Source organism: Anopheles coustani, chromosome 3 (assembly GCF_943734705.1).
Source record: "Anopheles coustani chromosome 3, idAnoCousDA_361_x.2, whole genome shotgun sequence".
Classification (NCBI taxonomy): domain Eukaryota; kingdom Metazoa; phylum Arthropoda; class Insecta; order Diptera; family Culicidae; genus Anopheles; species Anopheles coustani.
Genome location: NC_071288.1, coordinates 16,106,375 through 16,134,183, shown reverse-complemented (window position 1 = coordinate 16,134,183; position 27,809 = coordinate 16,106,375). Strand labels below are relative to the sequence as shown.

The following is a 27,809-nucleotide window of genomic DNA, read 5'->3' as shown; positions in this document are numbered from 1 at the left end:
AGCGATACAATATAATTTTAAGGCTCCATTCGTACGTATCAATATGAAATAAAATGTACGCGATTTTTTTGTTCAGATTTTTTATTGTTCATAGAAACTGTTGACAATTACAAGAAAAAACACTGTTCAAATATCGGTATCAATAAATATACTCCTTGCTCCTTGAATATAGTTTACCTGGTGAACAGATACAATAACCATCTCCACTGGATCACACATATAACATGAGTTTTCTTTAAATTGCCCTTTGTCTACACACTTTTTTATTATCGCACCGATAACTTTTAGTAGGTTTGCTTATTCCTTTTACTATTTTGTAGTTAAGTGTCCTTTATCCCCCCCTGCGAAACCCTTCGCTCCAGAAAACTTATCGCTCATGCCGACACACGTGCTAGAGGATGTTGCCCACATTGCAGGTATTTGCGGGAAGAAAACTTCACCAAGAATGTGATTGGTAAGAGATTTGAGGAAATAACCGCTTTCGTGCAAATATGGTGGCACGTTTTGGTTGAATGCAATATATTCTAGATGCACCTTTTTATCTTACAGGTGCGTTCAGTGTTTATTGACGAGTAGAAATCGAACAAAACAAGTTATATTAATGATTTCCGTAACATTACATAATATCAGGACATGTTGAGGTACATTCAACCGAACTTCTTCCTGCCTTTCTTGCACCAGAATTGCCTCGTGTGCAAGGAGAAGGGAGACAAGGGGATGATGGGGCCAGTGGTTTCTAAAGCTGATGCCAAGTGCTGGACATTTAAAGGGGCATCCACCTGTATATAGCTACCAAAAGGAAACCAATTCTGGCACAGGCCAATACTAAACCTACTTCTAACTCATTGGATGATTTATTGTTGTATTGTGTTCGTTCGTATTTTCTATTGATAAAGATTACAATAATTTATTTGGTATCGGATTCGATCGCGTCCTGCCTTAATTGTGTGGAACAGTGGGTTGTTACAATATTGTTCCCCTGCCCCTGCGGGGATGGGGGCATTGGAGCGTTTGTAATAACGTTCAAAAAGCGAATGGCTTCATGTAGAGAACGAACGGTAAAGCTAAACCATTAACAGGGGCATACATTTAACCAACTTCTATCCTCTGTAAAGGCCTCACTCATGTATATTCTTGCCTCTCCTGATTTGCCTGCACTTCCTTGTAAGTATATATATTTATATATTTCCAAAACGAGTCTCTACGAGTCTCGACGAGTCCACCCCGCTAAACTGCACAATAATGTATTTGTTATTTTTAGTAATCATCAGTATACATATAAAAATAAAACTACTCTAATTTCACTGCTCTGTCTTAATTAACGACCACCAAAGTTGTTCAACTAATTCCTGTAGCAAAAACAAAAAAAAATTACAATCCATAAACGCATTCAGATCTTACGGAAGTAAATTGTATGGACCGTAGCCACAAAGTCAAAGGCTAAGACTAAGTCGTAAAAATACTAATCCTTATCATTAGCCGGTTGCAACATTAACGGATGGTTTTCACTAGATTTCTTTGCATCCCGGAAGAGGAAAAGAAGTGGACATAGTGAAAAAGGACAACACACTTACGAAAAAAAAAAATTGTAACATAACACTAACAATTATCATTATCATTCACCGAGCAACATCAAGCCGTCACCGACTTGATTGACGGTTGGTTGTCCTGGAATTCGACATAGCCGGACTCGTCACTAAACTCCGAATCGGAATCGATCGCCTGCAGGTTGTTGATGAGCTGCGTGTTGACCGCGGCCACTGTTGACTTGAGGCGCATTTGGCGCACCTTCGGTTTGCTTCCCTCGACACTGTCCTCCCCGCGAAGGTGGCCATGATGACGGTGGTGGTGGAGGTGGTGGTGCATGTGATGGTGATCCAAGTGGGTTTGTCCGCCCTCGGTCCGATGTGGTTCGACGATTTCATTCAGCGAGTCCAGAGGGGAATCGATCGGCTCCATGCGTCCGGCGGGGGCACCTGGCATCGACATGGGCATGAGGAAGCTCGATTTAACACCCGGTGCGGGGAAGGTTATGCTACGCTTGAAAACCATCGCATCCGGATGTGGCCCAGAGGAGCCTGAACCACCGGACGTCGTTGATGCGGGCGAGTGATTGTCGGCACGTTCGCCGAGCGGCACATGAATGACCTGGTTCTCGGCCAGCTGCTCGAAGCTGCGCACGCGTTCGAGAACCGAGCCGGGTTTGCTGAGCACTGCGGCCATTGCGCCCACGGCGGAGGAAGAGGTTGCGGTGGCTACGGAATCGTCGGTGTTGGTCGTGACGGTGCTGGACGTTTCACAGCCGCTCGAGATCGAACCTTCGTCACTGTCCGGGTGGTGTGTCAGGGATCCACCGGTGGCATTCAGCTTGCCCGTGACACACAACAACGATGGCGGGGCCGTGTCATCCTCGGCGTGCAGGCAGGAGTGCAGACGATCGCTTGAAAGGCGCCGATGGGTGGAGGAGGCGGATGCGGCCGATTCGGCAGCCGTACGGAGCATCTCCAGCACTTCATCCTGGTTGAAAAACATTGCTTCCTCCTCCTCCTGCTGCTCGCGTTCCCGGCAAGCGCGTGGATCTTTGAGTTCGCGGGATCGAGTCACTTCGCCTTCCGATGCTCCAACCACTACGCCCGCAGGCAACGGATAGTGGTCCAGGTCGTCCAAACTGAGTGCCAATCGTTGCGTATCCTCGAGACCCACCACCGGGAGACTGCTGTGGTGCTGGGTTAGATCGTGCATACTGCACACGGCCGCCGGGTTCAGCTTCATGTCGAAGTACGAGATCAGTTCCGTCGAAAGCGGTTCGCTTGAGTTATAATTGTAGTGCGCTAGAAACGCCTCAAAGTCGTCCTCGGACGAGTCGGAGTTGCGGGATGCCTTCGACTTAAGCGTCATCGCTCCCTGCTCCTCCTCCTCCGCTGCCGGACTCTCTTCGAGCGTGTCTTCCTCCTCGCCGTCCTCCTGGCTGATCGTATCGAGGATCGAGTCGACCGATTTGTTCATCGGACTCACGTGCACGATGTTCTCGTTCTTCAGCGGTACCCGTGCCTCCAGGTCTTTCGGCGATTTGAACGAGTTGCGCAACCGCGATCGCCGTATCGAGTGACCACGCCGACAACGTCGTCGGCCAAGTGTCGTCGAAGGAAACAGTGCATCCTCCCGGCAGCATGCTTCCAGGTATGCACCACCATTGCCATTGCTACCGCCCGCCGCCGATGAGTGCTTTGTCCTCGCTCCCGTCTCCAACTCCTCTTCCTCATCCTCCTCCCCGATCATCTCCTCGATGGCCATCAGCTTCGGGGCCGATTTGGAGCGCTCCAGCGGGGGCCGGTAGTTGTTCGCCCCCACACTCAGCATGATCTTGCGCCGGGGCATGCTCGGGTTGTCGTACACGCTGTTCGCCAGACTGAGCCGGGCGTTCTGGCGGTTCAACTTATCGCGCTTAAACTCGCGCAGGGCTTTGGCTAGGTTTTCCTGCAACAAAGAAAGAAAAAACGGGAGAAGAAGCCAAGTTAGAAACCCATTCAAGTTTAAAGCCCCCAAAGAACCTACCTTCAGGATGGTGCTGATCTCCTGGGCGATGGTTTCTTTGGAACAGATGACCGCGTGGCAGCGGAACTCGTGCTTCAGCTTGCGACCCTCGTGCCGGTAGATCCAGCAGAACACGCGCGGATAGTTCTTTGGCGAGCTGCAGTAGGTGATCCGATGCGACCAGTACTCGGTCAGCCCGTGCTGCCGGGTGGTCGCCTTCAGCCCGGACGGGCACAGGCACAGCTTCATCATCACGTCCGGTTTGCTGTTCTGCGTGTAGTTGCGCCACAGCGTCGCAAGGGGTTTTTCCACGCAACCATCACCTGGGGAAAAGTCGAAGAGAAAGCACAACATTAATAGGTGGAAAAAGGTGTATGAAATTTAGAAGAATATTCCCTAAGTTAAAACAATTACTTTCAAATTGAAGTCAATGAAATCTCCATAAATAACATGAAACCAATATGTCTTGAGCCTGAGACGCGAGACCTTGAAATGGTTGCGACCCACGGAATGGTACAACCACAGATTGTACCGCCTCATTCTGAGCAAAGCATAGGCACACCGGAGGGAACAATCGATCTCTTTGTGGATGTTTAAACACGCCCCCCATCGGAAACTTCGCACCGTCACACACAACAAAAATCCCCAAAAAATCTCCGTCCGAAGGAAGTTGCTTGTTTAGGCCAAACGTTGTTTTCGGTCAACCTTGACGTGCTCTAAAATCGTGGAATATTTTGTTGGCACCAAAAATGAACAAGGAACCACGTGACAGGAGTGTCACCGAGAGGGCGTTGGTCATTGAGAAACACTACTTTCCGTGACGAGGGAGAAGAAAAAGGTTATGAAATAATGTTGTAGGAGTTTGCTTTTGCCCTTGTAATTTTCACACACACACACACACACCAACACATAAACCTGAGGTTAGATTTTCCAAACAAAAGCCAACGGCGGCTAATCAACGACCCGAAATAATGCGCATCCGAAGGCGCCCGGGTACTTGCCAGCAAATAAATTGCGCCCACAAACGGGTGATGGAAACTAGGAACAGAAGGAAAACGGCAATCGGGAGGCGTAGTAGCGTTTTCGGTACTTTTCCACCCACCGTTTACGGCCACCTCGCTTCTGATGGACGATTGTTTCACCCCTCGGGGCTGGCGGTGCAATAACCTGCCGGGACGGAAAGGGTCTAGGTCTAGGTATTATCAAATTATTGTTGTGCGAATGGTGCCATTTAACCACGCGAGGGGCGACCAGCAGAAATGGGTGGCTGGTGGGTTATTTAATTTTTCCATTTTGTTGCTGCTAAGGGTGAAAAAGGGGGCTCGTCAGAGAATGACACCGGAATTGAACGGTTGTGGCTTCCGATAAGTAGTTCCGGTTTTGCAGGCGCGCGGCCAACCGGTTTTTAAAACGAAAGAAGAACCAGAAGTCGCTTGGATACTCCCATGGCTTTCTTTGTTTTGTAGAATCCCTACAACAAGTGCAATTAAATTGTAATGTTTTAGTGGAAAACTTTTATCACTTTTCCACGATGTGTTTCTCCGCTCGAAAACCGTATGCACCAGCACATTTTATTTAAGCCCGAACGATATGAAACGCAGTCGGTAAAACTTCTAATGATGTCGGTAATAGTGATGACAGTTGATTGGCATTTGTATTTCCACCCTGGGGGGTGGTTGGGAGGGTGGGTTTGGTGGGGATAACTTTTGTTGCATAGCAATGGAAAAACTCCACCCACGTTCGATCGTTTGCGGTTAGCGATGCAACAATGCCACGGAAGTGCAGCAGTGCATCCCCTTTTTCAAGGTGTGTTGTTGTTGCTGGGATGAAGGAATATAAAAACGGCCCATAAAAACAGAGTGCTCTCCGCAGTGCCTAACGATTATTGGCTTGAGTGAGCCCGCGAGTGGCGGCAGAGATTCTCATTAGTTTGTGAATTATTTTTAAAACATCAAGAGGTTGTTTTTAACTTTTGTGACTGCTAGAAAAAAAATAAATTCGAATTTATTTCTAAATAAAAACAAACAATTTCAGACTTTTTCTTTGCACTAAAAATTTAACAAAATTAATCTTTTATTACTGGAAGAAGTTAACGAGTTAAGCAATCAACCCCCTCGAGAATGGGTGCTAATTGTCGGTGCCATTCTTACCCTCCCAGCACCCGACAGGGGCAGGTTTCAGCACTGCTGACAATGGCATTATGTCTGGCCAAAGAATTAAGGCCACCTGGTTAACGCCGAAGCGGCGTGTAGCGGTATAAAGAACATTCGCTCGCCGGCTCAATTCCCACCTAGCACCAGCACGCGGTGCGGCCAGTATGTCTCCAGAAGAGTGCCACAACCCGTCAAGGTCAAGGTGGGTTTTGAAAGAACGCCGCGGCGATTTACAGGCCGACGTCATCCCCCGCCAAGCGTGTTGCGTCTTCCCTCCTTTTCACACGCCAAAGTCTCGCGAATTACAAGGGTGACCCGAAAAGACGATGCTGTATCTCGTTTATTTTTTGCCGGCGATCGCATCATCGAATCGATCGATGATCACCGAACACGGCCGGGGGGAAGTGGAAAGGGTTGGACGTGTGTGGAATGAAAAAAAAAAACAACTGAATATATGAACATTAGAGGCGCCGAAGCGGATTGATCGCCCCGGGACGACGGGTTGCGACGAAGGTGAAGATGCCGGTAATCGGGAACCGGTTTTAGGCTGAAGCCTGTTCGGGCGAGATCCAGCAGCTCGAGGCGGGAGGATAGGCTTGAGCGATATTGACGTACCGCCAAACTGGATGTCGATTCGATTCGATTAGATTACGGTGTCCGGTGCTAAGAAAAATCCCGATTAGGTGCTTGTTCGAGGGAGACACGTTCGACGTGCCTACAAGGATAAGTCCAGAGAAAACAGGAATCCCCTACCACACGATGGTTACGTCCCCTGTGAAACAAAAAGGTACACGGCCACTAATTAATACCGATAAGCGTTCGGTTTCAGCAGGCAGAATCGATTCTACCACGGATAACTACCGGAGATACCCGAGACGATTGGATCGATGATTTATGCGCGGGAGAAAAACGAAAATTCACCCTTCCGCGTCGCACGGCGGCGGCGGCGGCTGGGAAGAGATGAAGTCATAAAAGGAACAGGTTTTTGGGTGACGTTTAGCCGAAGGCAATTAATTTGCCATCAAGGGACTTCCCGCGAGGGTGAGAAACTTGTTACTTCTCGTAGGGGTTCGTCCAAAAACGACTAGACAGTAGAGTATTGCACGCTTACGACTTGTCTACAACCCTTCCCCCGGTTGAGCCAGTTAATGAGCACTCAGATTTGAATTTTTTTCCAACTTCTGAAACTCCTCTCGATACGCGACGTGAATGAAAAAGTGCTTGTGAGTATTGATTTCTTTTCGATCCAAAAAAAATGGAAAAGGAAAAGCCCTACCGCCTAATGACGGTCATAATAGCAGACGACCCCGTTCAGGTATCCATTTTGTTTGCTACCTACTTTTGCTAATGAGAAGTCATTCCTGAGCGTACCATCGACGGGGTTGTCATCATTGTTGCGCATTGAAGGGACGTTTTATTTCCGAACAAAAACCTACGCGTCCACACCGGCACACTTATGCGCGCGTCCAGCATAAGTGCAGGTTTATTTTTGTCGAAGGCGACGAAAGGCGGTTTGCGGTCGCTAATTTGCATACGCATAGAGGTTGTACTCAAACACGTTCTGGCGATTTATCATCGGCGTCGACAAGGAACGCTGAAGTAATTCAGGTGTGTGTCTGACAGGTCTGGGCAGACCCCGTATCTCCAATCGGTCTGTTGTGCCAGAAAGTATTCCTACCCGTTCCAGACAATCGAAAGACATGTTTTGGTGGAGTAATGTCTCATTCTTTGGATGATGTTCGGGTCGTCTCGGTTCCATCGTTACACGGCCATCAAATCAACGAGTACAACCGGCAGCAAGCAACCCCACACCCGCGCCAGGTAGACGTATATTTTCGTTCCATATCGATTTATCGCTGAATATATCAAACCTTTAAGGTCACGTAGGCAACGTGAAGCAATTGCTTGATCAACAAACAAATGACGGCGACCTAAGGCTAGGACGGTGTGGGACTGAAGTCTGGCGTTTCTAAACGAAGAAACTCCGCAGTCCTCTCACGACCTGAAGAATGAAAACAGGTCCAGGAATTTCCTCCCACTCCCACTTGCGAGGAGTGGACAATTGTGAGTGGGCCATAAATCAAGTGGGCCATCGCATCGATGGCGGAGGCTAACACACCCGTTCGTATCCGGGGGATGGCCGGGCATACCCTTCGTACTAATGCTTTCTAATTCCCCTCGCGGTGCGGGGGGAATTTCTCCCCTGAGACAATCAACTTAATCCAATTAAAACTAGAACGGCACGTCCCATGTGCGAAAGTGGTGTGTTGAGCGACATCATTGATCGATGACCATATAGTCCCTCTGATAGCCGCGAACTATTAGCCACGGGTTCGACAATGGATAAACGTCCCGATCGACAATGGGGTTGTGTCCATTAGTTCATTAGCACGGTACGATAATGAGCTGTTTAAACGTTCCAAACAATCCAAAGGTGTACTTCCTACATTGTACGACCTGTAGTCACCCTGGTGGAGGGTACGCAACCGTATTGTGATGCTATACTTTGACATTGGCGACAGTCATCGCCTATCGCTCCGACGAATCCAGAAACGGGGAATGCGAGGAATTTTGCAAGTAAACAACGGCGGGAGAAAAAATAAATTCGTTAATGAGCAAATAAATAAGTTAAAGCCACATTTTCACGTGGATACGACATCTGTTTACAGCCGCCACTCATCTGAGTGGTTGCGGCCCCGTACGTAATACATCATCGACACCTCAAGCACTTTGCTCGAAACAGACAAGAGTTTAATGAATTGAACAACAAAAAGAAAACCAAGCTTGAACCTCTGAGCTCGATCCGATAGAACCAGGAACTGGACGTTGATCAAATATTTGAGCCGTTTGCGGTTCTCCGACTCTTCTCGCTCAACCTGAACGCCAGGCTGATGGAACCGAGAGTTACTTTGTTCTGGAACGTCGGCCTAAGAGGAGTCGTCCATGGCAATAAAACGGATTGCTTCAGGCACCAACTACACAAATATGGCGACGACAAACAAACTTTGTAGTGTGTGGATAGATGGAGAATAATATTTCCGATCATTTTACGTCTTAATAGATCTAGGCGCGAGGGGATTCGGTGCGAATTACGCCAACAAACTGATGCTTGTCAATCATATTTGAACATCACTGTGTTTTTCCAAAACAAAGAAACCGGAAACGATGCGTTCTAGTCGTCGCATTGCGTTGGTAAAATCTCTTGACTTATTAACAAATTGAAATCGTTGTGCCCAACATGCAACATCACGTGCTGGTAATCTTGGGGCCTTCTCAGGTGCCAAACCTCATCATTGCCACGTTTGTCGACCTTCCCCGCCGTCAGCTGCGGAGGTAAAGGTCACTAAACCGACTGGAAGGTGGAGAAATTTTTCCCATGGACCAAACAATCGCCATCGGCACTCGTCTTTGCAGCTGCACATGCAATGAGGCGGCCTGGGAGAAACGCAGGAAACTCCGTTTTCTCCGAACTCCAAAGCGCAGGAAACCCACAATTATATTTCGCTCGGATTCGAAATCGGCAAACTGAATGATTGTTTGCTTCCCTCAAAACCATCAGAAGAAAAAAGCATGAGGTTTCCTTTGTCGGAACTACTCCGAGGGGTCGATTACTCGTGTCAGAGTATATGATCTCGAAGTGTGAAGGTAAGAAAGGCAAGAACCCTTCAAAGATCTTCATCTTAAGCACCCGATTCAGCGGGTTCGGAACTGCGGAACTCTCAGAAGATGAAATCGTAAAACAAATAACACCTCAACTTCGCGAAATAATCACACTTTCCGTACAACCTCGTCTGGGGAGATCTGGGGAGTATTTCCATGACCTCAACCAAAAATGGTTGCGTGTTACTCGAGGGACGTACTTCCATCAGTCCCAAGCGAAACCATTCGATGTCACGCAAACAGAGGTAGTGCGAAACATCATCAGCAGGAAAGCCGCCTCGCAAAATAAAATGAAGCGAAACCTCCACAACAGTTTTCGTCAACAGAGTTCACAAATTTGCAAACGAATTGGCACGCACGAAAGTGGGTTGAAATTATAATTTAGCCCTTCGGATGCGTGAGCGACTGCGTATTCGAAAGCGGATGCAGATTTTGAACGCACGCAAGCACCTCCAGCAAAGACTCGCTTCAAACAGAAACTACAACGATGAGCTTCTTCGACATTGAGTGTTTCAAAAAGTGTCTCTATTGTATCTACTTCGTGTCACGTGCATACTTGACATCGTAGCAAATAACGTTATTGTAAAATGTAACATAACATGTAAACACCGTCTGCATTTGCTGCATAAAGCTGCATTATTTAGTTCCACAGCGCAGCATGGAGCGACAGCAGAGTTGTTTTATTCGATTTTAATCATGTACAACAATTATCTTTATGTTGTCTCACGTCTTATGCAAGCATGCTGCATATTGTGCACCGGCAGAGCTTTGTGGCATTTGAACAATTCTTCTGCAGAAAAGTACGCCTAGCTTTTCCCCCTACGTAACTGTTTGGATACGTAACAAGTCCGATACGCATTTGTACGACAAGGAAGTTTGACAGATCGAAGTTTATTGGGTGGATTGTGCAAACATTGGATTGCAAATGTTGTTCCATAGAAGAACCGGTGAAATTTTCATGAGCAAAAAATTAATTCATTTTGTTACATTTTTCTGACACGGTTTATGTAAGATTGTTTTTCATTGAAATACCTAACTCTCGTTTGGTGAAGCCAGAAAATCATCGGAAAAACTTTTCTTTTCGCTAACATGCGGAAAACGATCTAGCGTTGTTCTGTATTGTGGTAGGCTCGAGGAAAAATGAAGATTCCACCAAACACCACCCAGTGAACTGCTTACACTCCGAATGTGTAATAGCTTTCTGGGAGCAACGTGTTTCCCTTGCGTACAATAATAAGACCACGAAGTTTGTTGCAATTCGTTACGATTCTTCATTTCATTTCCGCATCATCCCGACGCAACCATTTCGAGTGCGTTTCGGGGATGCCTCGTGGTTGGTCCAGTAACGTTTTCGATTTCATTGCCCAAACCCGGCCGCCCCTAACCACCCCGAGCTGGCCATCGATCATTAATCACAGATTTATTGCTTCCCATGCGCCAGGGGGGAGGACCATCGGACTGGGAGATGCTTTCCTTCGCAGCATCGCACATGGGCGGGTTGGTATCGATCTACCCCCACCGTGCGATGAGAAAACCACCGGCCAGATGATGGATAGAGATAGAAAAATTGATTGTACACAAAGACCACGGGGTGGCGGGCTTAGTGTGTGATGAACAACTCGGAAGATTCGCTGAGTTATGCGGTGTTTTTCAGGCCTAACGAAAGGTGCTGTGCAGAAAAGTGGTAGAATCTATGATGAAATTGCATAACCCCTATATACTCACCCTGGCCACATATCGGTGGTATCCCTTATTTGCCCAAGCAACAAGTGGCAGAAGAGAGCGATGTGGACAGTCTATAATTATCGATTAAATCAATCGTTCACTGTCGCCGATTGATGCCAAGATAATGCTGAGTGAATGGTGGACACGTCGGTGCTGTGCCATCATCACTCGCCTGCCAATGCTCCTTTCGCCAGGGATCCTGTGGACCCTTTTTCCCATCGGCGATAATGAGCGACCAACAGGGAACCGTTTCTTGTCAGAGTTTTTATACCGCGCGTTCGTGTGGCGCCCAGCGGACGTTGGTGACAAGCTTCAAAAGACTTGCAAATAAAAGATAATCAATGCACATCAATGGCCGCTTCTGTGGGAACGCTCTCCCTCCTGGCGTTAGCCGCCACCTTCGTGTCCCTTTTGCCGTGCCCGATAGTCATCAATCCTTGCGAACATTGCAAACAAAACCCAGGGCACAGCAACGGAACGATGCGAAGTGCAGCAATTACCGAGTGCAGGCCGTACCCGTTTTAATCAGCTTGCCACCATCTGGTGTGAGCCATTGGGCAACCGAATGTGGAAAAAAAACACTACGGAAAACAGCAACAACATTACGACAGATTTTAATAAGGCTCGTTTGCGATCGCTCAAAAATAGCATTGGACAGCGGACCTTCAAAGGACGCAACGCAGACAAGGTGGCCGGCGAAGGGAAATTAAAACCAAACATCAAAACGAACTATTTTTGCCAACATTGCACAACGAGCGGGCACATGTGTGGGGGGACCGAGGGAATGGGACGGTCACTCCGGATTTGCGGATAAAAAAAAGGGTTGGATTGATGTTGGATTAAATAATCGCTCCAAATTGTGGACAAATTGAAACCCCCTTCGTTCTCCGTCATCTTTGAATGCGAAAAAAACGGTACGGAGATGGTGATCGAACTGGCCTTTTGTAAAAAAAAAACAATATAATGACAACAAAACAAACCAAAAATCTAGTCCAATAACGAATTTTGATCGATTTGTACCAAAAAGATTTTTAAAGGAAATTAACAAAAAACAAAGTGGTTTTGCCAAGACACATTGCGTAAGGCACTCGGATGGAGAAAGGAAAAAAACAGGCCCGGGAAATAATAAGGGGAAAAGAAAACGTCATTAGAAGTGGTGCTGCAACAGTGCTACAATTTTGCTACGCAAAACGAAAAGTTCGAAAGATATAGAAACAATCGAGCCAAATACGTAAGCCACTCTCATTTTATAAAATGGCGGAAAAAGTGAACTAATTTCACTGCAAAACCAATGAACGGAATGATTCGGAAGGTCTCCAGCGCCATTTCGTTATGGCATAGGGGTATAGAGAGGAAAGAAAAAAAGGGGGCAAATAAAAATGCGTTGCCTTTCTCCATCCTTCCCCGGAGGTGCTGGTTTGCCGACACAATAAAGCAGGCAATGCGAGCTATTTAATCCGCGCGTTGCATAAATATAATCCGGTCCGGTGAGTGTAACCGTTGCCCAACTGACACCGATTGACATTCTCCCCGAAAATGGGGCAGTGGCTGCGGTCGGCATGAATGTGGTCCGGGTTCGAGGCAAAGGGGAGCGATCGATCCGTGTTGCTGGACGGTTTGTTTATGACATCGGATTTACGATCTTTGGCGGTGTGTTTTTCTCCAAATAATGCAAAATGATCGACGCCTGTCGATCGACGAGTTTGAAGCTTATGAGGGTCTATATAAGGTCTATCCAAACCGCCCAGATAACCAAAACATACACTTACATCACTGGAGCGGCGGTCACTTTTCCGTCGAGTGATCGTAGATCGATCGTGGAAAACTGTCACCTGCTTATCGGCGGCACGCACGCGGTACGTTTGAATATTCGTGTCACCTGTGACATTAATACGACCCCGCCTACATTGTTGATTTGCTGCCGAACAGGCGAGTTTTACGACTAGAAAATCGGCCATTTGGAGTGTTAGGTGATCGTAAACCATCGCAAGAAAGTCGTTCATCGTGCGGCTTCCGGCGCATTACAAACCCAACTCATGCTGAGGTGGTAAGGAAGCGCCACGTCACGAAAAAGCGCTCTACAGCTTTTAAAACAAAATAACAATTATTTACTTTCACCTGCTGCTCGGGTCATTGCATGCATGCGTGCGTTCGTGCAATGGTTCGGCAAATTCGTCCGGCGACCAAAGGAAAAGACCCCGCGTGCCCGCCGCCTTCAGACTTTTGGTTTTGGTCGCCGTTATGAAAGTTGGTCAGTTTGGGTGCACGATTATCGGTACTGCTGCTGCTGCGATCCCACTGACTCACCACCATTGTGGCCCCCGAAGATTGTGGTTGTATTTTTAACTCCCGAGCTATAACCGGTTCGCGGTGCGATATTTCAAGCCATCGCTCCTTTCTCCCACCGATCGCGGAACGGTGGAAATATGCTTTATTAACCGCTGTTTAAACTTGCCTGGAATTCCCGGTGGCGGGAACGGGAAAAAGTAGCCCAGATTCGACAGAATATCCAGCGGGAACGAGCTTATTCGTCCGATCTGTCAAAGTGAAGCTTTGTTTACGTTTTAGTTTGTTTACGTGATCTAAATTGGCGGCAGGTAAAAGTGGAATTGTGAGTCATTATCAAATATAAAGTTTATGAATGGTGTTGTTGAGTTCCTCCTCCAAAATTTTGCGTCGAAGACTACTCGCATTTTGGTTTCTCTCCAACAACATCGGTCGCATCCATATACGTTGCCCATACCGACGTTGTTGTAGCAAGCGAATGAAACTTTTCATGAAACGTTTCAATTAAGCAAATGCGTCCGTTCCCGCCGGGTCGTAGTTTCGCGTTTTTTAAACATAGCGGGAACGAAATCCGTTTTTTTCATATGGAGTTTCCCGTCATCCAGCGGGATTCCCGCTGGACGGCGGGAATATTCGTGCGAATACCGCTGTGTCTAGCCGTCGCTTTAGGTAACGTAAAGCACGGCAATACCACTTATGCTTCGGTGTAAACAATAACAAAAACCACGATCGCTTCTGTCATGGTGACAGTGCGCGAGCGGAAGCGAACTGTCGAAAAGTGAAAGAAATGATCACCATTGTGCCTCCTCCCCCGGTCGGAGGGAAGGAGATGAAAGATTGCGACGGAGGCGAAGCACGAAACAGAGCACCACAGTAATTGATCACGATATAATCAAGATAAGGGGAGCAAATTTTGGCTGGCGTGTAATTCGGCTTTCCTGCCATCGGAGGCCACACCGATCGTGAGGTACGTTAGATGAGGTTGAACAGTGCAACCGTAACGAACCGTTTGGGTCTAGCTTTGTTTGCCTTCGACCGTTGCCTTACTGCTTCTTTTGGGGGTAAACAGAGGAGAAGAAACATCGCCTCGAGAAAGCGATACTACGATAGGTTTACGCACCAACAATTCCGCCCCGGTTGAGCCGTGGTAGTAAGAATACATACACGATATTTTGACTGTAACAACGTCTCTCACAAGGGAAGGGCTACCAAAATGACGGTGGGGTCCGATAAAAATCCCCGATCCGAGGCCGAGCAGAGGAAGGAAGTCAACCATCGGTCGGTGATGGTGGTGGTGGTTTTCAGGCTTGATGCCCCGGCTATCGATCGGACCAGGACGTTCAAAAAACATAAATGTCCACCGTGAGTCCATAAACCGGTCGGTGGCAGGCCCCATTGCGTAACGGTGTGTTCGAATGCGGTGCAGTCGGAGTCGGATGCCGGTCCGCCATATCTCGCTAGCCCGCAACACCTCTATGCGTTCGGGCGGCTACAAATTGGAAGTTATTTCAGAAATCACGCGGGTTTCTCTGTCTCTCGAAAGGAATTTGGGGGTACCCGGTGGTCATGCGGTGCGCCCGGCAGCCATATTTTGTAACCGATTCCGCGAGAAGCTCACAGGTGCACCGGTGTAGATGTTTGAAGAAGAGGTGTAGGGGTTACTAAAAGCACACTTATGTCACGGTGCCCATCAACGGAGCGTCGTTTCTTTTTCTTGTTTTATCAATGCTCACATACCGTGCGGTACACAGTCATCTCTGTGGTCGGGTCGAGGAGTGAGATCATCTTCCACGCTGGAGATGAACAGAGAGGTTCAGGAACTCGAACTCCACGAGCCGAAAGCCGAAAGCTAATAATGCATAACTGCGTCCAACCGCTCGGTTTTATGGACCCGGTAATGGTGGAGAAGGTAGTTAAATTCCTGCGCGCTTTGTTTGTCTACAGTGGAGCGATCACCTTCTTCACCACCGGATGGGGTTTGACCATTTGACGGTTCTCTCCTTTGCCCTCAGGGACTTAGATGTTGTTTGTTACGGGGTATCGCGATGGAGCATCGCATTCGCTACACTGATTAGTGATGCAGCACCAAAAGCGCACCCTAACTGTGTCATCGAAGGGCTTCCAAGCGTTTTGTCCGCTCACTCCCACCACTTCGCCAAAGCTGGATCCGCTGGATAAAGGCCGCAGATCACGTTCGATCGATCGCCGCGACGATCGGAATACGCGAAAAGCGTCTCCCAAAACCATAAGAAACTACAATAATGGGGTCACAGTTTAGTTCACCCCCTTAGTTCTCAAATTATCGTGCTGGAATCTCGAGTGATTCCTGGAATATTGATTCTCCTTAACCACCAGTTCCAGAAGAAGAACAACGTTCCGACCGTTTTTGGAGTCGTCGATGTCGCGCTTATTATCCTGCCGGGAGTGGCCGTCAACACTTGTTGCGCTAGTGGACGCCATTTTATACACCACTGACACCGTTTTGTCAAGTCGGTTCGGTCTCTCAAGAACTCTCCCTTTGCGCCTTTGTTCCACCCGAAGCCTGACGCGAACTTTAATGATCGCCGAGAAACCTCACCACAACCGCTTCGATCCCCGATCGCTGTAAAGGGAGACACCCACCCTCTCCCGCACGATCAGGTCACCGTCACCATCTGCAACTAAACTGAACCGCCCTGACGACATGAACCGCGCCCAGTGTAACGAGCGTAACCACCGTCACCCGATTATTAATGATACCGTTCTACTTTCGTCGGTTTCCTTCCTTCTTCTGCACGGACGAGCCTCGAGCCGAAAGGATCGGGTCCGCGGATCACCAATCGAAAGCTGGAGGCATCAACTGGGCACGTCTCGCGTGTGAGTGGAAAGAAATTCATTGTGGTCGGCCAAAGTCGTGCCGAGACGTTTCTTTATCACCTTCTGCTCCGTCTCCGTGGCGGAAGGGCGGGTGTGCTACGAAACAGTTGAACTAAAGGTTCAACTAATGGGCCCGCGAGCGAAAGATCGGCCCTTCACAAGCGGAGGAGGGAAAGGAGAGAAAAGAAATGTTTCGGAACGAATGTTTTTTTGTGAACTGGTGGTGTCGCTATGCAGCTGAAGAGATACCGCAAACCGAATGGTATATGCATTGAAGTTGACACAAAGGAACTTTTGCCTTTGAGGTATCAATGTCTCAAAGAAGTGTGTATTGCAAGTTCATTCTGACCACCTCACCTTAGTAGGTCACTGTGAAAGCATATTGTTCTGCAATCAAACCGCTGTTCCTTTCCAGCAAAAGTTAAATTTAAGATAGCGGTATCTAAAAGTACTTTCACTTGGTCTATTTCCATTTTGTGTCCTTTCCCAAGAAAAATATTTATTCTTAGTTACAGTTCAGAATCGGTGGGAAGATAACATGCAATCGATCGCTAGTTTACTCGACTCAGAGTTCCACAATCATTATCCAGGAATTCCATAGAAAGGCATGCAACGGTTTTGAATGCCGATGCGGTATGCATCGGATTGCAGGAATCTACTTCAAACGCATCGCAATCCAGAAATAGGCTGAACTGCCCGGTTGCATCACTCGTTGCATTTCGCAAGCGTGTCATCCCGAGACCGAGCGAACGATGAACACTACCTCCAGCTTGCACCGGATGAAGGAGGAAATTTGTAGTGAAAATGTAAAAATCGCCATCATCTCTTCCCTTTCCATCTCTCTTCCAGGGGCCATTATGAGAAAGGTGCACAAGAAATCGATTACGAAACATGTTTTTCCCAGCCATGGTTTGTGTGTGTTTACATGTGTCGGTGTGCCCAATCGGCCGGCATGTAACTTATGTAGAAGCTGGCCCACGATTCCGCGAGATAAACGGAGGAAAAACACGGCGGACCTTAAAGTGGTGCCGGAACCTGTTTTCCTGTGCTCCAAGCCCCATCATCTCCGAAAAGATGCATCGATCGAGTTGTTTACACGCGCGGGAATGGTGACCGACTGCATTAATTGCACACCGCGCCCGAGTATGTGCACGGGAAGACAGGAAGGCAGGCGGGCAAGGAAGGGAGGAAAGTAAACCAACGTTGACAGTTGGTTGGCATGTGACGAGAGTGGAGACTATTTCCAGTTCCGATGGTGCACGCGAAAAGTGGATTCGCTGGAGGTAATGGAACTCTTATGTCACTTTCTATGTTTGTAGATAACGACGCGAGTTGGTGAGTTGAAATAGACATGCGTTTCCTCTGGAAGACTCGTCCGGAGTTTCCGAGTGAAGTCTTATTTTAAAATCGGCCGACGAAAGGGGAATTCGTTCACGGTGGACCCGATTCACTGGCCATGTGTCACGCTAGATATTGACTTGTGGCGTTCAGCAGATGATTTGTGATCGCCATTGGCATCCAATGACTGACTTGTCCCTTCCAACGACGACCCATTGTTCCCAATGACTCACCACAAGTTCCCGCAAAAGGCAAAAAGAACCTGAACCGGAGTTTCTCAACCGAGCCGATTGCACAACGCTAGGGCTACGATCGCTGAAGCATACTCACATCAGGGCACGAGCCGCTGAGCACGTGCATAATTTTGTACGAGAAGGCGAGAAATTTGGACGGAGCCCGCCCAAAGCATTATTAAGCCGGTGGTAGATGCTGTAGGTTTAGCCATGAGGTTTATATGTGGGACTTCAAAGAGTACGCTCCGCAAATGTTAGAACCCATCGTACGAAGGTGTGCACCAATGGCGTCGGAGGTTTGGCAACCAGTTTTGATTTCGCAGCACATCCACCAACCTGTGTTAAGCCTTGCAAAACTTTTACCTTCAGGACGACCTGCACCACCACAACCTGAGCTCCTCTGAAAGGTGTTTCCCATGATATACTTTGCACGTGCATTTCGACATCTCATCCCCGGGATGGGATCCTCTTCGGTTCGATCCAAGTTCCATAATTATGGAGTGTGTCGCGGAGCTAAAGTTCATCGTACGCTTCAGGTGAGTCGATGGGAAATCAATTTCGTGGGCCATACTACTTTGTCGCAACCGAAACATGGTCATCGGGGTGGAATAATGAATTCGATTATCGGCTTCAATGACCACCCGTGGCTGATGGTGGTAGTCTGACGTCCAGTGGCCATGTGTTTCGCGTTGTTGCTAAACATGACGTATGGATGCAAGTCTGTTGTGCGTAAGTAGAATTCAATTAATTTTACAATCCATCCAGGGAATTTAAACGAACGCTCTGGGACCGATGGTAGAATGAGGCATACTTTGGACGACACAAGCTTAGAAATAGATTTCACAATCATACTACATGCCCTCGAGTGGATAAATCGCGTAATGGATGCACGGTCACCGACCCGCAATGATGAAGGTGTTCGTCTTGTCCTCTTTGTCTTCTTCGACGAAGGGTGCATAAATGTGGTGGAAAATAGAGGGAAAAAATATGTGAATTTCCAAAATTGCACCGCCATCGTTGGCGACGCGATCGGCGAGCGAAACCCGTCGAGTCATTATGCAACCATTTTCGCACCACCCTTCCCTTCCACCACTCCGTGTAACCATTTATGTGGGGGCATGTGCCTTATGACAGATCATACAAAACCGCGCGACATGTGGCAACACAACAACAATAATTGGCACAAATCAGTGCGCCGCCAGCCAAACTGGCCAATTTTCCAATCCCGCGAGACACCTTCGTCTGTTTTGTGGCGGTGGAATGTAGCTGGGCTGGCTTTTCCATCCATCCTCCCACTGCACCGGTTGGCACTTCTTTTTTCTCACTGGCAATGGAGAACCCCAGAAGGTGCCTATTTATGCTCTCACGTTTTTATTCTAAATTTTTATGCCCTCGCAGTTTGGGCGTGAGTATTTCGTTTTTTTATGGACAGTTAATAATGGGTTTAGTGTCCCAATGATGGCCTTATGGAAAATGTTGAAAATTTCAGCTTTCAACCGAGACCCTTCTTTACAACACCATCTTGCCAATGTAGTTGTTACCCAATACAACGTTTGAGACAATTTTGGATCAAAAATGTGAGCCCAATTAGGGGAAAAAAGTCATTTTGGAAATTTACTTAACTTTCCCGCCGAATGTCAAGCACAGACGAAAAAATCGGTAAGGGAAATGGAATCCATGCCATCGTTCGAATGGTTGGAAAATGTTTCAAGTGGACGCAAAACAGCATTTGAATAAAGCGATCGACATGTTAACGGACAATCCATCAGTCGTCGCATAATATTCCCAACGGAAAAAAAGCGTCAAGTTCAACAAACATTTGCTCTTTTCTTTCCGATCAATAACTCTCCATCATCGAGACGAACCTGATTCCTACAATTTTCATAAATTCGATTCCGGCAACCATCCGACTAGTCTGGGTCCCTTCAGTTCCCTTCTGCTCACTCTCTCTCTCTCTCTCTCTCTGTCCACAAAAAAGCCCTTGAAAAATAGCACAAACTATCACATTTCCGGTCGAGACAATTGGCTCGCTGTGGAGATCCATTTGAGATTTTTTTGTGGCAGAGTACAAAATGACGCTCGTTTCACCCGTACCATAAGGCTCCCCCCCGATGGGCATCTCACCCCCGTCTTCATATTCAAGGCAGCAAATTTTGCAACCAGACGAACGATTCCCCACAACGACGGCCAGAGAGCAGTTTTGGTGGAGCGTAAAAATTGGCCATCAAGCGCCATTGCGCCAACTTTTGGTCCCACATTTGATTCACGCGAACGGAAATAGTTACCAACTTCCCAGCGGTTGGCGGGTTGACACTCGAGAGAAGGATTCTAGCTTCTAACCATTGGACACGCAAAAAAAAAAAACATACACGATGAGCGTACAAACTTTGCTCGTTAAAACCGATCTTTATGACTTCCGCTTTCGTCGCGAGTGGGAATTTGGCGAACCAACGACACGATTTGCGCTGGCCAGTACGTTGGCCAGAATGTGACCAGAGTCGGAACGCCGAAGCGCGGATCCGAGCCCGCGGAGGACAATAAAACTCTTCTCGTAGCCCGGAATCGGACTCGTCGGACCGGAGAAGGGGCCATCAATTTTGCATGGAACACACCATTTTAACTTTATCGTTTTTGGAAGGACCGTGGCGATGGTGATAACTTCGAGCAATGAAACGGTCATGGTCAAACGCTGAACGAATCGAATGTGCATTAGGGTCGAAAGTGTGTTCCGGTGTATCGAAGTCACGCGCTTGACAGCGGACAGTTTGGAAAAAAAAAAATTTAATTTTATGTTTGTAGCTACAAAGTATTCTATGGTAATCGATTGAACCAGAGCCCTTCCGGCTATATACGGGAAGTTATAGGATAAATTTGGAACTTTGGAACACTATTGTCGTAGAATGGAATTATTTCCATGATCAGTTATCCTCTGCTATGCCACAAACTATGAATCCATTTGTAATTCTACTTAGTTAAGGTATTTCTAAGCCTTTGACTCTTACTCAGGTGCATGCCTAACCTACTTCCTCTCCGTAAGATCGGTGTGGCACTCGTGCCTGCGCATTGTTTCATCAATACAATGTGTCAAAGTGTGGGCAGGTCCACACGATCAAAAGCAAAAACCGCAGGTGCGCCCGGAACTGAGCTACTGGAACGTCATTTTCACCCCCTCCCCTCACCAGCCTCAGTGCCCAAACGATGGGCTGCATATCCCCGTCGCCACTTCCAGGTGTCGTTTGGTGAGGAAAACAGGAACAACTACCGTTTCAAACGCGTCATCTCCGCCGTGACAACTGGTATGCCGGCAGATTGGTCGAAGGGCCCAACACATTCGTCCCGGTACCGTTGTTCATCCATTTTGGTGTGAATTTTCCACCCTTCCCCCCTGCGCTGCGCTTTGAGAGTTTGCTCTCTTGACAAGCGCCACGGTTCGAGGCCGGAACACCACCACCACCTTTTGGATGGCGGAAGCTGCTGGCGCAACACCACTTTTCACTCGCGGAAGCCACCACACACAGCAAACAATTCGAAACAAAAGGCATCACCGGCAAGCACCAAACGCGTTATGCTGCACCTTCGCCCCAACGGAAGGTGGAAATAAATGGAAGAAATAGCGCAAGCCGTGTGGCCTGAGATGGAAACTCAGGTTGCAGGAAATGGAGAAAAACCCCCACCGACGCTAACGGCGGCGCGGGCTTGAGATAATGGTAATGATGATGCGATGGGCAATCACATTTCCTATTGGCAAAGTTTTGAAACCGCGTCTAGGAGGAATAGTTTGTTTGAAGCATGCTAAAACTGGTCACCGACACCGGAGCAACATCATAATGATTCAACGTACAAGCAAAACTTTCAACCGCTGCATCGAAAGTTTCAAAATCCATGCGGTATCTCACTGCTACCAAGTGAGATGGGAGGCCACAACCGTTCCAGAACTTTGCCGCACGATCGTAGGATGGCAAAAACAAGCTAACGAACATAACCATTCCCATTCCCCGTTCGACAAACATGACGCCGATGCCAAATAAGTGGTGGTACAAGCTCGCGCTCGCGTGCTGGCCACAACCGAAGTAAGAAAACGCGAGTTTAATTAAAATGTCAATTATCGTTAATTTAATTCGTTGTTGATTTCTTTGCCCAGTAGTCAGCCGGGTTTCGGGCGCGCGGTGTCACCATATGTCCCGGGGAGTAACGCCAATGACCGAGAAAGAGGTCGTCTGGCATCGTGGTGCAAACCCGCGGGAAAGCAAACAAAACCGAAGAATCAACGAGCGAGTCCCTTGGGTGCTAAATCTGTTCACTGATGATCATCTTAAGGTCAAACAAGAAGTCACATTAAGGCGGGAACTTCCTTGGAGGTTAAATCGGTTTCTCAAACCCTTTTGATTCTTGCATCCAAATCCTTAAGGCCGGGTCAAATATCCATACGATCAACATTATATCACATCAAAGTTGTTACCTTTTCCAGCGCGAACCATACGCATGTTCACTTTCCAAAGTTTGCAGCATCTCTGCCCGTGTTCGTCCTGACTTCCAATCTGAGTTCCCGTTCCTTCCAACCCAAACATTAAAGCGTCCAATGTTTGGCACTAGCGCCGGTCAAAATAAAACCCTGCAATTGTATAGCCGCCACTGAACCGTTTCAAACGATTTTTCACACCTTCCAATTCCAGGGCTGTGTGCCTTGCAATGCCGCCAACACTTTGGCTAAGGCGGATCTCGGATGTGGCAGCAGCAAACCGGGGCGTTGATTACCATCTTTTCGCCAACTTCTCTCTATCATCTCGAATGGGGGTCGAAAAGTCCGATTTCACCGAGGCCAACGACGGGACGGAAAAGAATGCAGATTGTGGGCCGTAGCCTACCCGTCGGCCCTGCTCCTGACCGTTCAACCTAGTTATAGAAATTCCCGGTGGGCAGAGGGCGCCAAAAGGTCGAACACGGTTCAGATACCGCGAGAGCCAAGCCTCCGACCGAAGTCGAAAATTGCGATCAGGTTTTCTCCCATCCAACGCGTGCAGCAGCAGCACAACAGCAAGCGCCAATAAAACGATTTACAGTTATAATCATGTAAGTCGCCCGTACAACCTTTTTCAACCCCCCCTCCTCAGCACGTACCGATCGAGCTGGCCGGAGGAAATAAATACGATAAATCGGACGTGCGTTCCCTTCGCTAATGAACACCCGCCCCTTGAGGTGCCTCGGCTTCACAATGCCGATGAAGCGTTTAGAGGGTAGCGTAATAACGTACGGAAGATTCAATTAACACGTCTGCTTAGGGGCAGGCGCTTGGGCTAGATATTTTTTTTCCTTTTCGGCGGAAGGAAGCTGCATATTTAAGCGGACCGTATTGAGCGAGAGCCCTCAGTGGAGGGCACTCTTTCGTAATCGGCTTATTCAAGCGTCAAATCTTTGGTCCAGCGAGGGCACCATCATGGCGCGCTAAAGGTTTGTTCGACAAAAGAAACAGCGCTCAGTTACTCAACCATCTCTCTGACCTAATGACCTTCAATATACTTCCATTTACACTGGTTCCTGGCGAATCTTTAGGCTCTGGACCTGAAGAAGGTTTGAAACGAAAATTAACGCTACTCTAGAGGCGCCTAGACGGGCCTGCGAAAATGTCGGTCATCGCGTGTATCTCGCCGATTTACACATTCTAGGTGCACCATGTTGAACCTGGTGTGATATTTCAAACTCTTCGTTGGCCCCAGCGCTCGAAGGAAGGCATCGCTTGTTAGAAGCCTCAAGCGTGGTCCGAGCTGACCAAAGAAACCCGATACGACGTTACATCAGGAACCCGAGGTCTAACAACGGGGTATCATCATCGTCATCTGCAAAGCGCTGTCGTGTGTTGAATAGGGGGCACACATCCCCAGCTCTCAAAACCGCGCACGTTTCACGTTTGATCGGAAAAAGAGGCCGGCCCAGGCAGGCAATGGGCAACGAGCAAGATCGCGTGTGTGGTCCTATATCACCGATCCTTCCCTCCGAACGAGGATCTCCCTCTCCGGAGGAATCACTGCAACCGGTTCGAGACGGTCTGAGGTCAGGTTGCTAAATGCGCGTGCAGGTTGTCAGCGACCGCTGGTCCGGAGTGGGGGTGGATTGTCCTCGTTTGGCACTTCGATTTGTGGGAGGGGGGGGGGGGGGGGGGGGGGGGGGGGGGGGCGGTCACCACAGGTTTCGCCATGAATCTATCAACAACAGCAGCAGCAGCAGCCGAAAGACAACTTGTTCAGATTCGCTGCAACGGTTTCAACATAAATGTATGGTGGACCAGAGGATCACACACTTGCGTAGCCGGGGGCTATCGAAGCTAAGAGAAGAAGAAAACCATGCACCTTACAACGACACATACACTAAGGAGACTTTTGCTCGTAACGTTCACATATCCACCAGCCTGGTTTGCATCGGTATAATCAGAAACATGTTCCGAAAAGAGCCATCCACTCTCACGTCTTTCAGATGGATGATTCATGACTAAATTCAATTTAGAAACGTTCCAACGATGGACCCACTAGGGGAGGAGGTCGGACATTGGGTCGAGACGATCTCCACATCTGAATGTGGCAAATGAATTTCTCACTCGTGTCCGGTGAATGTCGCGTGTCGTCTCAAAGTATCGTGCACGTTGCGTAAGGTCAAGTAAGGGTCTTCTTCATCGGCTCCGATGGGACAATTTAGTTATCGCCATACCCTTAGGAAGGTTATCATCATGGAGATGCTAACGTTGTTGATCAACCGAGTAGCCGACACGTTGGTGATGGGTTGAAGATTCTTTTTTTCCCCCCACTAGCGTTTGGGAAACCTTGGGAGATTGAAGTAATAAATCGTTCGAAACTTCGCTAGGAAACTGTAAATTGATTTTCCTACAGATAAATTCCACTAAGAAACTCGGTGTAAAAGAGCCTGTTTCTAACACATATTGTGATTGTTATTAACGGTCCACTTCATGTGATCCAATTCCAAACCACCGTTCCAACAAGTTCTGTACGATCGTCAATCATGAAACGGGTACCGCTTCCGGATGTGAGTCGCGCTTCTCGGCTCCTTAACCAACCGGCTTTTGCACACTCCCGATCATTCTGTACCCTGCAGCGGAGGATGTTCCTCTCTGCTTTTTCAACGTGTCCCAATCATTTCTGGCAAACCAGAAGGAAGTAGTGCCACTACGTAATTGTGCCACTTGCGCCCATCGAACGGTGGAGTAACGGGGGTTTTCTCATCCGTCATCACAGGAACCAACCGACACCGGGCGCGATTATCAGTGCCGCCAAGTCTTTGGCGGCGATAGAAGAATCAAGTACAGCAGCACCTTTGGCTAAAGGAGAGCAGGCAGCCGGTAGCAAGAAGCCCCGGGCTAAGTTGGCAGAACAGCAAGTGCCCACGCGGACCGACGGGTGGCGGTAAAGACGGTTAAAGTAAGGTAAGTTATTGCGGCAGGCGGTAAACGTGCATGCATGCGCCATGTGGCGAGATCGGACGCCGTTGGCAGTGCATTGTATATTGGCCCACCGCCATCTCACACCATTGACACACAATTGGCCCATCAATCATCATCGTTTGACGTCGGCTTCGCGACCAGCACGGAGAAACCCGCCGTACACCGATGGAGAGTGTTTGCGCGGTTGCCAGGAGGTCACAGTGTGAAACCTCGGAAGTACATAATTGCTGCAGGTTCCTTTGCCCCGACCCAACTAAGTTCTTGGTGGGAGCTTGGTCAAAATTTTGTCATTGACATTTGAAAACCCACAGGGGGTATAAAGATTAACGTACAAGATTAAGGTAAATGTGTGAAAATTTACACCCCAGCACGTGCTGACTTCAATAAAGGGACTCGGTTTTGACGTGACCTACCGCCAGATACTGTATGACCAATGGTCAGTCTGGAAAGAGTTATATTCCAGCTCGGTTATTTCTCTACGAAAAGGCTAAGATTTACGAGTTCCTTGGGATCTTATTGAATTCGCCTTACCATCATGCACCCGTAAGGTAACGGATTGTTGCAGTTACACCGATTACGACGCATAGTTAAGCCTCTTTCGAGTCAAACCAGATAAGTCCCGAACGGAACGGAACGGTGTGTTCCAAACTCCTTCGAGTCACCTTTTCCGCCGAACGCAGACTCTAACCTGTCTAAGTAGAGCAGATTCCACTGGACCGTTGGCTGGGAGGAGAAACCTCCGCAGGTGTACGCGGGAGGGTCGGGTTGTGCATTCCAATGCCACCGCAGCGTGAACGTGCGTCGTCATTTCGTTGCGCTCCGTTGGGCGAAGCGTGTGGATTCAACGTGGACGAAGCCCACCCCTTTGTAGGACACACTCTGGTGGCGACGGTGGTGGTGGACGGAAATTTATGGTTCTGGTTATACCGATAGAATGGACTACACCGACGCCCCCCTCCCAGGGCCGGTCTCTGTAGCTCACCACGATCCGGTTCGAGCTTAGAGGGGAAGAAACAACGACTAACGATCGTTTTCACGCTGCACCACCAAAGCCCACCGAGAAGCCTTTGTGGTCGCCATTGTATCATTAACGTTTATTTCCCAATTTTTAACGCAGTTCACCAAACGCGGCGTGGAACGGCCTTCGAGGACACTTTTGGGGAGGCCAGCTTTATGCGCAAAGTGTAGTGGATGGAAATCTTAATCGAAACCAATCAACCCTCGCCAAGGTTGGGCGACGACGTTGATCGTATGGTCGCTTCGCCGAAACTGACGTCGCAGCAGGTTGTTCAGATCGATGATAGACATGTGCGATTTGGAAAACAATCAAGCGTACGATTGAATGCGAACCGTGGGATAGTACACGACTGACTGGGTTGTGTGATTGGGTAGCAAATCAATCGACCCGTTCGGCAATAGATTTGTCGAACCATGTTGATCGATTGCGTCGTGCGCTCCAACCGATAAACTCGCCGCGATGTGGAGATTAGCCGCTTTTAGGAGGCCCGAAGACAAATGTACAAAACACATCCATTAAAAAGGAGGAAGTTGGGGCCGGATGGCAGCAAATCTGAATGGCACGATGCGTTGATTGCTGACCATATATCAAATGGTGCTCGAAACGGACAAGTGGACCAAGGTTGAACCTTCAAGACTTTGGTATTTGGCGAAGGACCGCACGGTCTACAAGGTGGGGAACTTTAGACTAGAGACTAGAGACATTCTTCTGTGGAAGTCGATGAAACAATTCACACTTTCGTGAGACTTCCAAACGGGAGTGTTCCACTTACCTTTCGCCCATCCAGTAAGCACGTTGCCCAGGTAAGACACCTTGTACTCCGGATCCGGCCGGCTGATGTCGATGCTGTGACAGTTTCGCCGAAGCAATCGCCCCAGGCCGCGCGTGATCGACTTGATCGCTTTGGCGCTGCTTTCGCTGTCGTTCACGTAACAGGAGTCACCGATCTGCAGCTCACCGCCGGTTGCCGCCTCCGCGTCCTCACCGGCCCCGCCGTCCTTCTTGTGGAACTTTTCACTGTTGAGGAAGCTGCGCTTGAACTGCTGCAACTTCAGCAGAGCGCTGCTATCGTCATACTTTTTGGTATTGTAGTTATTGCCGAAGATACGCGCGATCGAGGCACTCTTGACGAAGCGCGACTTCTTCTTCTTGAGCACCTCGTCCGGTCCTGCGCCGGCCGTTGTTGCCGCGACTCCACCACCCGATGTCGCCTGCTGACCCGCCACATGCTTCCCGATCGGGCCCGTCCCGGGGTCACTTTTTGGTCTTCGGCGCAGGTGAAATATGTTGAACTTGTCAAGCGTCACACCGGACTTTGGTGGGCCCGTAGCGGTGTCCTCCTTTGACGCCCCTTCAACTTTGTGGGATGATCCCAAACCCTTGGCAGATGTCAGCACGTAATCCACTTCATCCTTGCCGCTGGTGCTGCTCTCGGTTGGAGGACCTCCACCGTCACTACCACCGCCACCGCCACCATCACCTTCATCGGCACCGCCTCCCTCATCGCCCTCCTTGCGCACCTCTTCTTTCGACGAGAACTGCCTACGATTGGCAGCCAT

General features: G+C 48.6%; 1 protein-coding gene across 1 annotated transcript; it reads right to left on the bottom strand.

Moving 5' to 3' along the window:
• Positions 1 to 89: 89 nt before the first annotated feature.
• LOC131260383 (uncharacterized) lies at positions 90 to 27,809 on the bottom strand. The gene is made up of 3 exons (XM_058262086.1): positions 27,023 to 27,809; positions 3,556 to 3,857; positions 90 to 3,477 (listed from the first exon to the last, which is right to left on the bottom strand). The coding sequence occupies exons 1-3, from the start codon at positions 27,807 to 27,809 to the stop codon at positions 1,633 to 1,635; spliced, it is 2,934 nt and encodes a 977-aa protein (XP_058118069.1). The 3' UTR covers positions 90 to 1,632.

What these genes read in the sequence shown, in the direction of transcription:
- LOC131260383 (XM_058262086.1), bottom strand. Translation starts at nt 27,809, where the DNA reads ATGGCTGCCAATCGTAGGCAGTTCTCGTCGAAAGAAGAGGTGCGCAAG. An exon ending in GCTTACTGGATGGGCGAAAG is followed by an intron (nt 3,858 to 27,022) that starts GTAAGTGGAACA and finishes ACTTTTCCCCAG; the next exon opens with GTGATGGTTGCGTGGAAAAA. An exon ending in AGATCAGCACCATCCTGAAG is followed by an intron (nt 3,478 to 3,555) that starts GTAGGTTCTTTG and finishes TCTTTGTTGCAG; the next exon opens with GAAAACCTAGCCAAAGCCCT.